Below are 13,815 nucleotides of genomic sequence, written 5' to 3' on the forward strand. Positions count from 1 at the left end.
TATTCCATTTCCTTTCTGAATTGAATTGACTCCGGCAGAGACAAATTTAGACAAGATGATGACACCTGTCCTGTCCAAATACGGATGCCTGTTTCCCATTTTCTTGATTGACTGATCGCTACTGATACTGATCGTTTGTACACTTGTTTCTCTTCCCTTGGCACAAATTGCCGCATTCATTACGCTGGGCGCAGTACGAGAGCAGCCAGCGGAAGCGCGAGGAGAAGAACCGGGCCCGGCTCAAAGAGAAAGAGCACCGCTTCGATGGCCACCTGCGGCGCGAAACGTGGATCCATCCGGAGGGTGGCTCCCGGGTGCACCGGACGGCGCCATTGGACCCGATGGCCGGCCGGACCGGTGACACCAGCGAGGAAGAGGAAGAGGAACTGCGCCAGCTCGATTCGATCGAGTTGAACAAGCGGTTCATCGTGAGCTTCCTGCACGTGTTGGGCAAGCTGATCACGAAGACCGGCATGGAGTCGTTCACGCCGTGTGCGATCCAGATGCTGCGGGAGTTCCGGGCGCTGATCCAGCACTCGCCGATTGCGGTCACCTCGCACCGGCTGCTGCAGCTGATGTCGCTGAATATGTTCGCGATTGAGATCACCAAGCTGAAAGGTAAGTGGAATTTGAGTATTTTTTGTAAACTTTTTTATGTTGAGTGATTTGGAGGAGATGTTTCCAAACGTAATTCGTTTGACGGCTCCCCTCCCGTAAGATTCCGCCCTTTACCAAATATGAATGAATTGTAATCCTTGGAATCCTATTTTTCCGATTTCTATTATAAACGAAGCAATGAATTTGGTGTGAAGAAGCTCGCTTGTTCCAATGTGCTTGGACGCATTTTACTAAAGCATTAGGAATTTCTTAATTTTGCTCAGAATTAATGGTTTCTACTCAAAATCGCAGATTGTTTTGCATTTGTATTTCTGTCGGCCCATTTTTTAGATTCAATATGAGATGATTAATGGAACTGGTTACCCACCATATAACCTTGAAGTAATCTTCGATAGACTCATCAATGTAAGTGGGATTCCTTCCAACCGCACAGACAATGGCTATTGATCGCAAACGCAACATTTTCCACCATAATGGCAAATCAATGGCGTAAAATATTGCCCACTTGAAGTGGCATCAATTTCTCAGGACCATCCCCGCCGGCCACGAGCAAACAAATAGGACTGCGTTGAGTCTGAACTCATTAATAAAAAAACCGCAATGATTCAGTGGAAGCAGGTTGTTAAACAAACTATCTCCCGGTGCCGCGTGACTGCCACCCCGTTTAACCCGCTTTAACTTCGCACATTCATTATTATTAGAGATAAGGTGTGTAGCAGCATCGTTTCACGTCAGGTGATGCATCTCGTGGCTTGACCCGCGCGGCGCAACACGACAACTAACGATGACGACGGCGGCGGCGACGTTGTTGTTGGTGATTCATCATCATCTCACTCCGGTACTTGGGACTACCTGCCACTATCGATCATCTCCAGTCCAACGGAGACCGGATTCTACTCGACCCTGTCATCGATTAATGTGTGCGAACGGAAGATCAACCACCCGTCAGATGCATCACCGTCGATCAGCCAGAGTCCAGTTGCACTGGCACGTTGACACATGGACATGAGGAATTTCTAATTTTAGCCTTCCCTTCGACCAGTTTAGGTAATGTCGTGATGAACGGGAGGAATAGCGACGGGCGGACGAACGGACAAACAACATTTTTCACACTGTCACCAAGATGCGCGACTATAATAGTTCATTCAGCCAGAGAGCGCATCTTTGCGCTCCAGGCTAGGGCCTTCTTTGTGTTACCACCACCGGTTGAAGTCCCGTGCATAAGAACCGCGTAACGTCGTGGGATCAGAATGCACTGCGCGCTATCATCATCGTTCTGAGCACACAACGGACGACGACGACGACAAGCCAACCGATGACCGGAGGGAACAATTCATCATCATTGATAGGGAGGTTCAGATCGGATGGGAGTACACACACAAACACACACACGTGAACATAACCGGGATGATGGGGTGACGGACGCGATATTCAATTAGGAACTGGACGACAACAGCGACGCCAGCTAGTAGTCACGATTCCTTTCTTCTAATTGGCACGGGTGATTAATTGCACACCCCGCAGGTGATTGTTTTTGTTTCTTCGTGCTATCAGCGGCGTCCGCCAGTGCATGAGAGGGTTCCCAACTTCTGGTTGGAGTACAGTCATAGCCGTTACTTTGTAGCTGTGCTCAATTTAAATCCAAAGGATTCAATTCGTATTAAATGCACGGATGTAGTCGATAATTTAGTCAAAGTTTGACTTTCTAAAAAAGCTGACTGCTTCAATGGGATGTGTTGTGAACTTAAATCGTCGAATACACTTTTCCCTTGTCATACAACGAGTTTGTACTATCCCATTTAACTCCACTACTTCGTTGTCACTTTGACAGATTCATATTTCGACCTCAATAGTAAGGCCGTCTTCAATGTCTCGTGCTCGTCTCGACAAGTACGAGATACTGAGGAAGGCCTTACTGTTGAGGTCGAAATACGTATCTGTCAAAGTGAAAATGAAGTAGTGGAGTGGGCCCTCCTTGGTCGTGCGGTAAGATGCGCGGCTACAAAGCAAGACCATACTGAGGGTGACTGGGTTCGATTCCCGGTGCCGGTCTAGATAATGGTGGTGGATGTAATGCCAATGAAGAAGAAGACGTATCTGTCAAAGTGACAATCGAACTCGTCTTATGACAAGTAAAGACTTTCACACTAGAAGCTCAGAATAGTTTTCTTAACACTTTTCTTGTTAATTAGCCCACGCATCAACTCGCTCAGCTCATGAACCATAACTTTGAATAAATGTGTACCTACCAACAAAATCATATCCAGTATTTTGCGCCCGATAATGGCTCTAATGGCAGCTTGAGTTGATATGACATTTAAGAGTAGGAATAGGCGTTTTTCGGGAAAATATCGATACTGTCGAATCGATGTTTTTATTTTCGATATTCCGATATATCGATACGCCCAAAAAATTGAAAGCACGAGCAAAAAAAAATTGGAAACTTAGATTTTACATGTCAGATCATCGAATCACACATCGAAGATTCGCTGTTTTTAACAGATTGTGCCTAATGTGCTATATTTTCACTCTGAAAAAAACGAAATCCGATATCAGCAACAAAAAATCGATACGGTCAAATATCGAACATAAAAAAATCGATACAAAATATCGATTAATCGGACCGAAAATATCGATTCCCGATATATCGTATCGGTATCGCCCATTCCTATTCAAGAGCAAGAGAGAGCAAGAAAAAATTTACATGTTTTTATCAATGTTGGCTTTGATTTATTAAAGAATACTGGCACTCACATAAGTTCTTGAAAACAAACAAACGTAAAGCATTTTTCTTAAGATTTGTTTTCTAATTTGGAAATTTAGGGAGAGAGTGCTAGTAATGGACCCCGTGCGTATAATGGACCCCCTGAACAAAAACCGAGAGCTTACGCTTGAATCTACAATTTCCTGCAAACTTCCATAAGTTAAAGTTGCTTCACTTATCAGGGTAGTAGTTCCATACAATTGCTTTGCACTGGGAGACTGAAATTTATTTATATTAACTAATTTATTAATGTAAACGCGCTAGAGGGTCCATTACTAGCACATAAGGGGGGTCCATAATAGGCAACAGGAACATGTGGAAATGGAACATGTAAATCAAATGGGGGAACCATAATTCGTATGTAAACAAACTCGATGTTGCGTATTATGGACCCGGGGGTGGCCATAATAGGCAACCTGGCTACATAATTTAAAAATACATAATCTAGTAGTAAAAATGAATGTTTTATCATGTGTTATGTACAAAACGCGATGCTGATACCTGTTGCTTGTCATCTAATGCTGCAGAATGGCAATTTGTCATGAGTCTTACTCTAGCGAAGCGATTGAAGTAAGTTTCCACTCCCTAATTGCATCAAAATTGTGTGCGGTTTAATTGCAAATTGCGATTAATAAATAAAGTAAGATAAGCCGAATACAAATCAAAGACATCGCTTCTCAAGGTTCGTATTTAACTATTTACAGTCGGAGTTTATTAAAGTAGTCTGCTACAATTTATATATTTATAGTTAAAATAATAGCTGTACGGATTTTAATCCTTTGATTCGAAATTCGTCCACGGCGGACGGATTTCGGTTCAAGAGGTATTGCTAAAATTCATTATTTTATCATATTTTTTTTTGTAATTTCTGATGTGAAATTGCACAACAATTTGAAAATAGAGGCCTTTGAACTCCTGTATCAACAATAAACGTTTCATTTGCATTCGTTTTAAATTTTCCAGACTCTTTTTCACAAACTTAGGTGCTTAAGGGGGAATTAAGGTTGGCAACACACCACTACATAAATCCGTATATTTTGAATGAGTGTGTGTGAGTGATATAGCCTGTGTTCCACTAACACAATCACAATTTTCCGAATGACGGAAAGAGACAGACGACACACGGCCGGTGGTGAACCAATCAGAAAGCCCAACTTTCCTTGAGCTTTAAGTGTACGGATTTCGATGCTCCACGGTATAAACAAAGCAATTCATATTGTAGCGGACAGTGAAAACTGCTGATTGGTTATCCTCGGTGGACATAATACCTACTTTGATAAAATTCAGAACTACAAACTGAGGAAAATCTCTGCTAACTGCGTTTCTCCTAGTTGACCCCACGTTCATTTACGTGCAGTTTATTCTCGATTACGATCTACAGACGATATTTACGATAGAGTCGAACATTTCAACCCCCGCAAAAATGTATGGTGATTCTGAGATATGTAGGAGGTTATGCAGTAACAGACAACATTCTGGCCCTCTCCATGATTTCCAGAATGCTTTGAGTTGTTGTGCACAAAAGTGAATTTGAATTATTTTTTTGTTTGTTAATCGACTTCCGATGGCGCTTCTATCGATTTTTCTTGTGTTTGACGTTTGCGCACTACCGCCATCTGGTTGCCGTTCGGTCACACACAGTGATTTTCACATTGGGCGACAATGTTTCGGTGACGACGACTTTGAATGCATTTTGTTCTAAGTGAGACGTCTGTTTCTATGTGGCTATACGAAATAGGTAGATATGAAGCTTATGAGCTGTGGACGGACGTAGTTCTTCATCATTTTTTTAAGAAACAACAAGGAGTCATTGTAATGAACAGCCCTCTATATCAGGCATGGGTTGCTGTTATGCCAGATATATCTGGCACTGCCAGACTTTTTGGCAGCAAAAAGAGAAAAAGAGAAACCACCCAAAATGCCAGACTTTTCAAATTTCAGACAGATTTTTATTAATTTTGACCTGCATGAACATGTGCAAACATTTCTAATGAGTCATTCAGTTATTATTTTCATATTTATTCATTTTTGAATCAATTTCAATCTTTTATAAATAAAGTGAAAGTATGGTTTCCGCGGATGTTGTTACGGATTGCAGTTTGGCCATGCTGGTTTCCAGAAATCGGGTTTGAAGGAATCTTTCAAGATTATTTTTTGGCGTAATTTCTTGCGTTTCGAGTTCTGGAAATGCTTACAACATTCTGTAACAATGATCCCAATCAATGCATTATTATTTTATTTAATCAGACTAAGGCCGAAGTGGCCTGTGCGGTATATAAGAGTCTTCTCCATTCGGCTCGGTCCATGGCTACACGTCGCCAACCACGCAGTCTACGGAGGGTCCGCAAGTCATCTTCCACCTGATCGATCCACCTTGCCCGCTGCGCACCTCGCCTTCTTGTGCCCGTCGGATCGTTGTCGAGAACCATTTTCACCGGGTTACTGTCCGACATTCTGGCTACGTGCCCGGCCCATCGCAGTCGTCCGATTTTCGCGGTGTGAACGATGGATGGTTCTCCCAACAGCTGATGCAATTCGTGGTTCATTCGCCTCCTCCACGTACCGTCCGCCATCTGCACCCCACCATAGATGGTACGCAGCACTTTCCTTTCGAAAACTCCTCCACGAGCATCGTCCAGGTCTCGTGTCCGTAGAGGACTACCGGTCTAATTAGCGTTTTGTAGATTGTCAGTTTGGTACGGCGGCGAACTCTATTCGATCGGAGCGTCTTGCGGAGTCCAAAGTACGTACGATTTCCAGCCACTATGCGTCTCCGAATTTCTCTGCTGGTGTCATTTTCGGCAGTCACCAGTGAGCCCAAGTACACAAATTCTTCTACCACCTCGATTTCGTCACCACCGATGCAAACTCGCGGTGGGTGGCTCACATTGTCTTCTCTTGAACCTCTGCCTATCATGTACTTCGTCTTCGACGTGTTGATGACTAGTCCGATCCGCTTAGCTTCCCTCTTTAGTCTGATGTAAGCTTCCTCCATCTTCTCAAAGTTACGTGCCATAATATCTATGTCGTCGGCGAAACCAAATAGCTGGACGGACTTATTGAAAATTGTACCACTCGTGTTAATCCCTGCTCTTCGTATTACCCCTTCCAAAGCGATGTTGAATAGCAAACACGAAAGACCATCACCTTGCCGTAACCCTCTGCGGGTTTCGAAGGGACTCGAGAATGCCCCTGAAACTCGAACTACGCACATCACCCGATCCATCGTCGCTTTGATCAACCGTGTCATTTTATCCGGAAAACCGTGTTCGTGCATTAGCTGCCATAGCTGGTCCCGATCGATTGTATCATATGCGGCTTTGAAGTCGATGAATAGATGATGTGTGGGCACGTTGTATTCGCGGAATTTCTGCAGTACTTGGCGAATGGCGAACACCTGGTCCGTGGTGGAGCGTTCGCCCATAAAACCCGCCTGGTACTGCCCCACGAACTCTCGTGCAATTGGTGCTAGTCGACGGCATAAAATTTGGGAGAGTACCTTGTAGGCGGCGTTCAGCAATGTGATTGTGCGGTAGATGCTACAATCCAGCTTATCGCCCTTTTTGTAGATGGGACACACGACACCTTCCATCCACTCCTGCGGCAAAACTTCCTCCTCCCAAATCTTGGTAATGACCCAGTGCAGCGCTCTAGCCAGTGCCTCATCACCGTGTTTAAATAGCTCTCTTGGTAGTTGGTCAACCCCAGGGGCTTTGTTGTTCTTCAGCCGGCCAATCTCCTCCTGGATTTCCTGGAGATCCGGAGCCGGTAGAATTATGTCCTGCGCGCGTTCCCCCAGGTCCATCACCATACCGCCATCTTCGTCTGCCACATCGCCATTCAGGTGCTCTTCGTAGTGCTGCCGCCACCTTTGGATCACCTCACGCTCGTTCGTAAGAAGGTTCCCGTTTATGTCCTTACACATATCAGGCTGTGGCACGTGGCCTTTACGTGAACGGCTCAACTTCTCATAGAACTTTCGTGTATTATTAGCGCGGTACAGTTGCTCCGTCTCTCCACGGTCTCGATCTTCCTGCTGACGCTTTTTCCTCCGGAAAATCGAGTTTTGTCTGTTCCGCGCCTGTTTATATCGTGCCTCGTTTGCCCTCGTGCGGTGTTGCAGCAATCTCGCCCATGCTGCATTCTTCTCTTCTACTAACTGCTCACATTCGCCGTCATACCAGTCGTTTCTCTGATCCGGGGGCACCGTGCCTAGTGCAGCGGTTGCGGTGTTTCCAATGGCAGATCGAATATTTCTCCAGCTATCTTCAAGAGACGCTGCGCGTAGCTGCTCTTCTGTTGGGAGTGCCACTTCCAGCTGCTGCGCGTAGTCTTGGGCTAGTCTACCGTCTTGTAGCCGCCCAATATTAAGCCGCGGCGTCCGACTTCGGCGCGTGTTGTACACCGTCGAGAGTTTTGAGCGCAGGCATACTGCAACGAGGTAGCGGTCGGATCCAATATTCGCACTGCGGTAAGTGCGGACGTTCGTGATGTCGGAGAAGAATTTACCGTCGATTAGAACGTGGTCGATTTGGTTTTCCGTTTCTTGGTTAGGTGATCTCCATGTGGCCTTGTGGATATTTTTGCGGGGAAAGAAGGTGCTTCGGACTACCATTCCGCGGGAGGCTGCGAAGTTTATGCATCGTTGGCCGTTGTCATTCGATACGGTGTGCAGACTATCCGGTCCGATGACCGGTCTATACATTTCCTCCCTTCCTACCTGTGCGTTCATGTCGCCGATGACGATTTTGACGTCCCGCAGTGGGCATCCATCGTATGTCTGCTCCAGCTGTGCGTAGAACGCTTCTTTCTCTTCGTCGGGTCTCCCTTCGTGTGGGCAGTGCACGTTGATGATGCTATAGTTGAAGAAACGGCCTTTAATCCTCAGCTTGCACATCCTTGCGTTGATTGGCTGCCACCCAATCACGCGTTGGCGCATCTTACCCTGCACTATGAAGCCGGTTCCCAGCTCGTTGGTGGTGCCACAGCTTTGGTAGAAGGTAGCCGCTCGATACCCGCTTTTCCACACTTTCTGTCCTGTCCAGCAAATCTCCTGCAGCGCCACGACGTCGAAGTTGCGGGGATGTAATTTATCGTAGATCATCCTGTCGCAAACTGCGAAACCTAGCGACTTGCAATTCCATGTTCCAAGCTTCCAATCGTGATCCTTTATTCGTCGCCTAGGTCTTTGCCGATTATATCGAGTCGCATTATCTCTAATATTGTTCGTAATTATTGGTTTTACAGGCGGCTTATTGGGCCTGCGCAAACGTCCTGTCTCGTCGGAGGGCCGTCGTGTCAGGGCTGTTTAGCGTCCCACCTAACACCAGGACTTGGGCTTGTGCGCTTTGAGCGGCACACGGTCGCTTTGGTGGGGCCTACTTGCCGATACATGCAGCTTTTTATAAGAGTTTAACAAGGCCCACTGTCAAACCCCACCACATCCTAGGCAAGCCCCACAACTCGCAGATGGCCTGGGGAAAGTTTCCAGAGCAGCGATAGTCTATTCGTGTCGTTCAGAAGTACCACCATTCCTGGTTTCACGTTGTCGATCGTAGTTCTTCTTGCGTGGTTAAAGGCTTGTCAGGTACTTTCTGGACCAAACTCGCCAGAAGTGAGCTAAGAATACTGCCAGCGAGATATTCGGTTGATATTTGCGTCGTGTTTCGATGGTTCTGGTATCCCATTCATGGGACGACCAGTCAAGAAGTGAGCTGGCGTGATCACCTCGGGGTCTGTCGGGTCGTACTGTGAGCGAGAATCCAACAGTACTTGGATCTTGCGCAATACAGTACTCAGTAAGCACCAAGCTGCCTACTATTCGTTTCAGACGAATTTTCGTTGATTTTATGGCAGCTTCCGATAAGCCGCCGAACTCTGGAGCTTCAGATGGGATGAAGTGCTATTCGATTTCCTTTATCTGGCTGTACTGGATGATACGGTCGGTGTCAGTATGATAACGGAATAGCTCGCAAAGTTGATGTGGCTCTTTCTTTGCGCCTTGGAAATTGGTTCCGTTGTCAGAATGGATTTCAGACGGTGATCCATATTGGCCGATGAATCGTCGAAGCGCTGCGATGAACGCGTTGGTAGTCAGGCAGATACCAACTCTAGATGGATGGCCTTCGTCGCTGGACACACAAAACTGCAATGTATGCCTTAATCTGTTTTGGTCGGTACGATCCCTGCTTGACCAAGATAGGGTCGGCATAATCGATGCCAGTGATGCTAAAGCGAAGGACAAACTCGTTGTTTCGGAAATTCTCCCATTAGTTGATAGACGGCGGATGGTTTCGTTCGGAAGCATGTTATGCATGACCTGGTAACTTTGCGTATCGTAGATCTGGCATTTGTTAACCAGAACTGCTGTCGAATTGTTGCTAATAGTCCTCCAGGTCCGACATGAAGCTGTTCGTAGTTTATCGTTCGTATCATCATTTCTGTAATAGGGTTCATGTGTGGCAGGATAAATTGATGCTTCGATTCATCAGGTACACGCAAGATGTTGTCGCTGTAAGTCGGACTGACAGGTCCTATTTTCTTGCTTGACACGTTTGATTGAAGATTCTGGATCTCGTCACCCAGCTCGATGTGTTGAATTACTCTCACGATTACCAATAACGACGATTGGCAAAGTTCGCAGATGGTTAACCATTTTTTCAGGTTTCGTTCAGTTGTCTTCTTCTTCAAGTTAGTCACCCGTTAGTAGAACCCATGCAATGATTCGTTATATTCTGCGGAAAGACTCATATTTTGCAAATACTGGTAGTGCTTTTTCGATGATTACTGCTGTTGTCGTTGTTGATTTTAGCTCGGGCAACTCGTTGTTGGAAAGTTCGTCTGGCGATTCTATCTCGATTATCGGTTCGATGATAAACTTGGGATCGTCCCACTACATTTCGCTCGTGATGAGATTGATTGGTAGTTGGCCCCTCGAAATGATGTCCGCCGGGTTGAGATGGCTGTGCGATTGCGAACAAAGATTTCAAGTTGGCTAGGATGCTTTTGAAGCCAAACTAACACGATTTGACTATCCTATTACAACGCCATCTGCTGGAATCTGATGTTGATGGTTGAAGTCACCTTGTCGATCTCGCTAGTAGAAGAGCGGCGCATAATTCCTTGATTGTAATCGTCATATTATGAAGAGGTGACACTTTTGGGAATCGGGGTTGATGCTTCTGAAGTACAGACACGCTCCATATGCTTTGGTTGCGGCGTCCGCAAATGAATCCAGCTCGAACTGAACTGCACCATCGATGCTTGCTCGGCGAGGAATGGAAAAATCAGCAAAAGTATTGATTGTCGTAGCTCGATCCATTGTTGGCTGATGATGTCGTCTACAGGATTATCCTAATCTTGCCTTTTGCGCCAAAGTTGCTGAACTAGCAATTTGGCGAGAACTATGGCTGGCGAAAATAATCTTAACGGGTCGAAGAGTTTTGCTACTTTGGAGTAAATTCTTCGCTTCGTCCAAGGTCGGTTGCTGGGTATGGCGGGATATATGCACTGCCGCCATACGCATATTTGTCCCATGTTTACTGGGATTTCCTATGTAAATGGGACAGTTATGCGTATAACGGCAGTGCAGTATTGTTATATGGAGGGATTGAATCCTAAAGAGAATGAGCAAGTCTCTCACTTATCATCTCTGTATTCATATACGATATGTACCATCCCGCCTCCATAGCCGTGCGGCTTGTTATGATTCGAAACAGTTTTTGCCTCTCTTTTATCATTGTTCGTTATCTTCTTCTTCTTCTTATTGGCATTACATTCCCACACTGGGACAGAGCCGCCTCACAGCTTAGTGTTCATTAAGCACTTCCACAGTTATTAACTGCGAGGTTTCTTAGCCAAGTTACCATTTTTGCATTCGTATATCATGAGGCTAGCACGATGATACTTTTATGCCCAGGGAAGTCGAGACAATTTCCAATCCGAAAATTGCTTAGACCGGCACCGGGAATCGAACCCAGCCACCCTCAGCATGGGTTTGCTTTGTAGCCGCGCATCTTACCGCACGACTAAGGAGGGCCCCTTGTTCGTTATCTATTGAGAGCGTTTTCTGCATACCCTGAGTTATATGTCGTGATCGTCATAAGACACTGAGCAAAGCGCCTTTTTACATTTCTGGCAACCAAATGACCGAATCGTGGGTTCTTTGATCAATTTCGCATGAAAGGCAGTCATCAAAGGATGTTGTGGTTTATTTTAAAATTAAAATTTCTAAATTATTTTAATAGGGGGAAAGACGGCTTTGGCATTTTTTGTTCTATTATTGTCAGGGGAGTTTTGTCGACCAAATTTTATGAAATTTTGCCACAATATTCTTTGATATGCAAAGAATGTTTAAGTCAAATTTGAGCATAATCAGTCATAAAAAACTCCCCTGACAATAATAGAACAAAACCTGCCAAAGCCGTCATTCCCACTAGATATATGCAAAGAATAATGACTAATCGATAAATTAATCATATATTTATTTAATTCATCAAGTTGAAAGTGGTAATAAACACAAAAATAGAACAGATATTGCACACTTTCATGCCCTGTCACGAGACATATTTTTTGAGATTTTTGTAGCATTTTTTTTATAGATATTGAAAGGGGCAGATATGTAAATATAGCGTGACATCTCTTATTGAAAATGAGAAATTGCAGTACTGGATACATGTCTTCAGCCAGGAGGAGCTCGTCGGATTTTGGGTCCTATAGAAGGCCAAGGACTCTGAGGTGATGTCTCAGTCTTTTTTGATTATTTCGGCTGCTGCAGGAAACTCCTTTCCTTCGTCGTCGTCGAGTTGAACTAAACTCTTGGTAGTCTGGTAGGGTGCAGATGCGGTGCTATAGGTGTAGGTTTTCAATTCTAGGACCTTCAAACGTTTGCTCGAGGATTCCTGGGAGGATTCTCTCCAGAATATCCTTAGGTAATGGGTGTCGTCGGGATGTAATCGAATTTGACAGTACATTTTTGCAATGTCTGCCCTGAACACAAACCTATACGTCCGGAATAGTAGCATTATGCCATACAGTTTGCTTTGTACCACTGACTGGTCCCACCAGTAGTTTGTTTGTTTGTTTATTTTTGACATTTTACACTCTAAACCCACCAGTAGTACGTCGTTCAGTAATAAGTTGGATTTGGATGCTTTTGCGCTGGCGTCGAAAACAACTCAGCGTTGGGTGGTAGAATATTTTGTTCGTAGTACTGCATGATGAGGCATGTAGTATTCTGGTCGCTTCGGGTCGTCATTCGCTTCGTTGACTTCTTGGCAGTGACTCACGAATGAAATCTACATACTGTGTCCTTAGCTCAGGGTTGCTTTTTCAAGCATGTAAAATCGCTTTAATGCTAGCGATCTGCAGCTTTCAAGTTGATGGGAGTTCTCCTTCAAGGGAAGCCTGTCAACAAATCTCCCATCATTGTTTCGGAAATGTGTTGCTGCAAAGTGTTCCTCGCATCGTTGTTCGTCGGTTGAATTCGATGATGCATTCGGAACTTTCACGATTTCCCAAAGTTTGTGCATCCAATCTTCAACGTTTTGGATCGATGCCACTTGGGAGAAACGAAGATCTTTGGCGTGTCTTACTGGATTGAACCGGCAAACAGCCAACCAAGATTCTCGTAACTCTGGAAGTCTATCGTCGATTGTGATGAGGTTCGGCTTCATGAGCTTAAAGAAATCTCTGCATGAATCAAATGCAATAAGTGAATATTCTTATTGTTCTTTTATTTAAAATCTAATTTCAAAAGCTCAAATGCGGAGAACCATACTTGATATTTGATGGGCTACAGCTACGCGATGAATCTACGCCGAATGGAGTATCCTCCTCCATTGGACTTGATCATGGGCCAATAGCTCCCAGTCACCCTGAACGTTTAGCGCCCACATGCCCTCTTCTACCCGAGTAGCGCTGATCTGGTTGCAGCAACATAAATATGACCAAACGGTGATTTGATTGCAGCAACTTAAATATGACAACATGTGTGCTGCTAGCAGAGCCTAAAATATTCATCTTCATGAAGCAACTTCACTCCGAATTTTGACAATCATGGCATGATTATTCAAAACATAGAATGAAATAGTCAGACGACTACTCCACGAACTCATTCATTCGACTGTCACTGAGTGTGCTTACTATGTGCAGAAAAAAACATAATTAGCATTGTTTATATTGAAGTTTACCATTGAAAGTGCCTCACGGATGCAAATCGGATTCAGTTCTGTGTGATAAATTACTTCACTCATTTAAATCGTGTTTAGATTTCAGATAATTTATCAATTTGTAGAATGTGCATAAATATTCAATGACTAATATTCAATCGAATATTGACAGTCCAGAGCCGACTATGAATGCGTCTGAAAGTGAGCTGACAAGTGAAGGAAGGTGGACTTCACCAAAAAAAATCGATTGTTTTACACTCTGGC

At 44.7% G+C, this 13,815-nt stretch overlaps 1 protein-coding gene across 2 annotated transcripts in view; it reads left to right on the forward strand.

Moving 5' to 3' along the window:
- LOC134207912 (telomerase-binding protein EST1A) overlaps positions 1-13,815 on the forward strand; it is a 339,763-nt gene that overhangs the window by 37,780 nt on the left and 288,168 nt on the right. For both annotated transcript variants that reach the window (XM_062683978.1, XM_062683979.1), the window contains exon 6: positions 195-618. In XM_062683978.1, the coding sequence (XP_062539962.1) occupies positions 195-618 (424 nt within the window). The remainder of the gene's footprint in view (positions 1-194; positions 619-13,815) is intronic.

This window comes from Armigeres subalbatus, chromosome 1 (genome assembly GCF_024139115.2).
Source record: "Armigeres subalbatus isolate Guangzhou_Male chromosome 1, GZ_Asu_2, whole genome shotgun sequence".
Classification (NCBI taxonomy): domain Eukaryota; kingdom Metazoa; phylum Arthropoda; class Insecta; order Diptera; family Culicidae; genus Armigeres; species Armigeres subalbatus.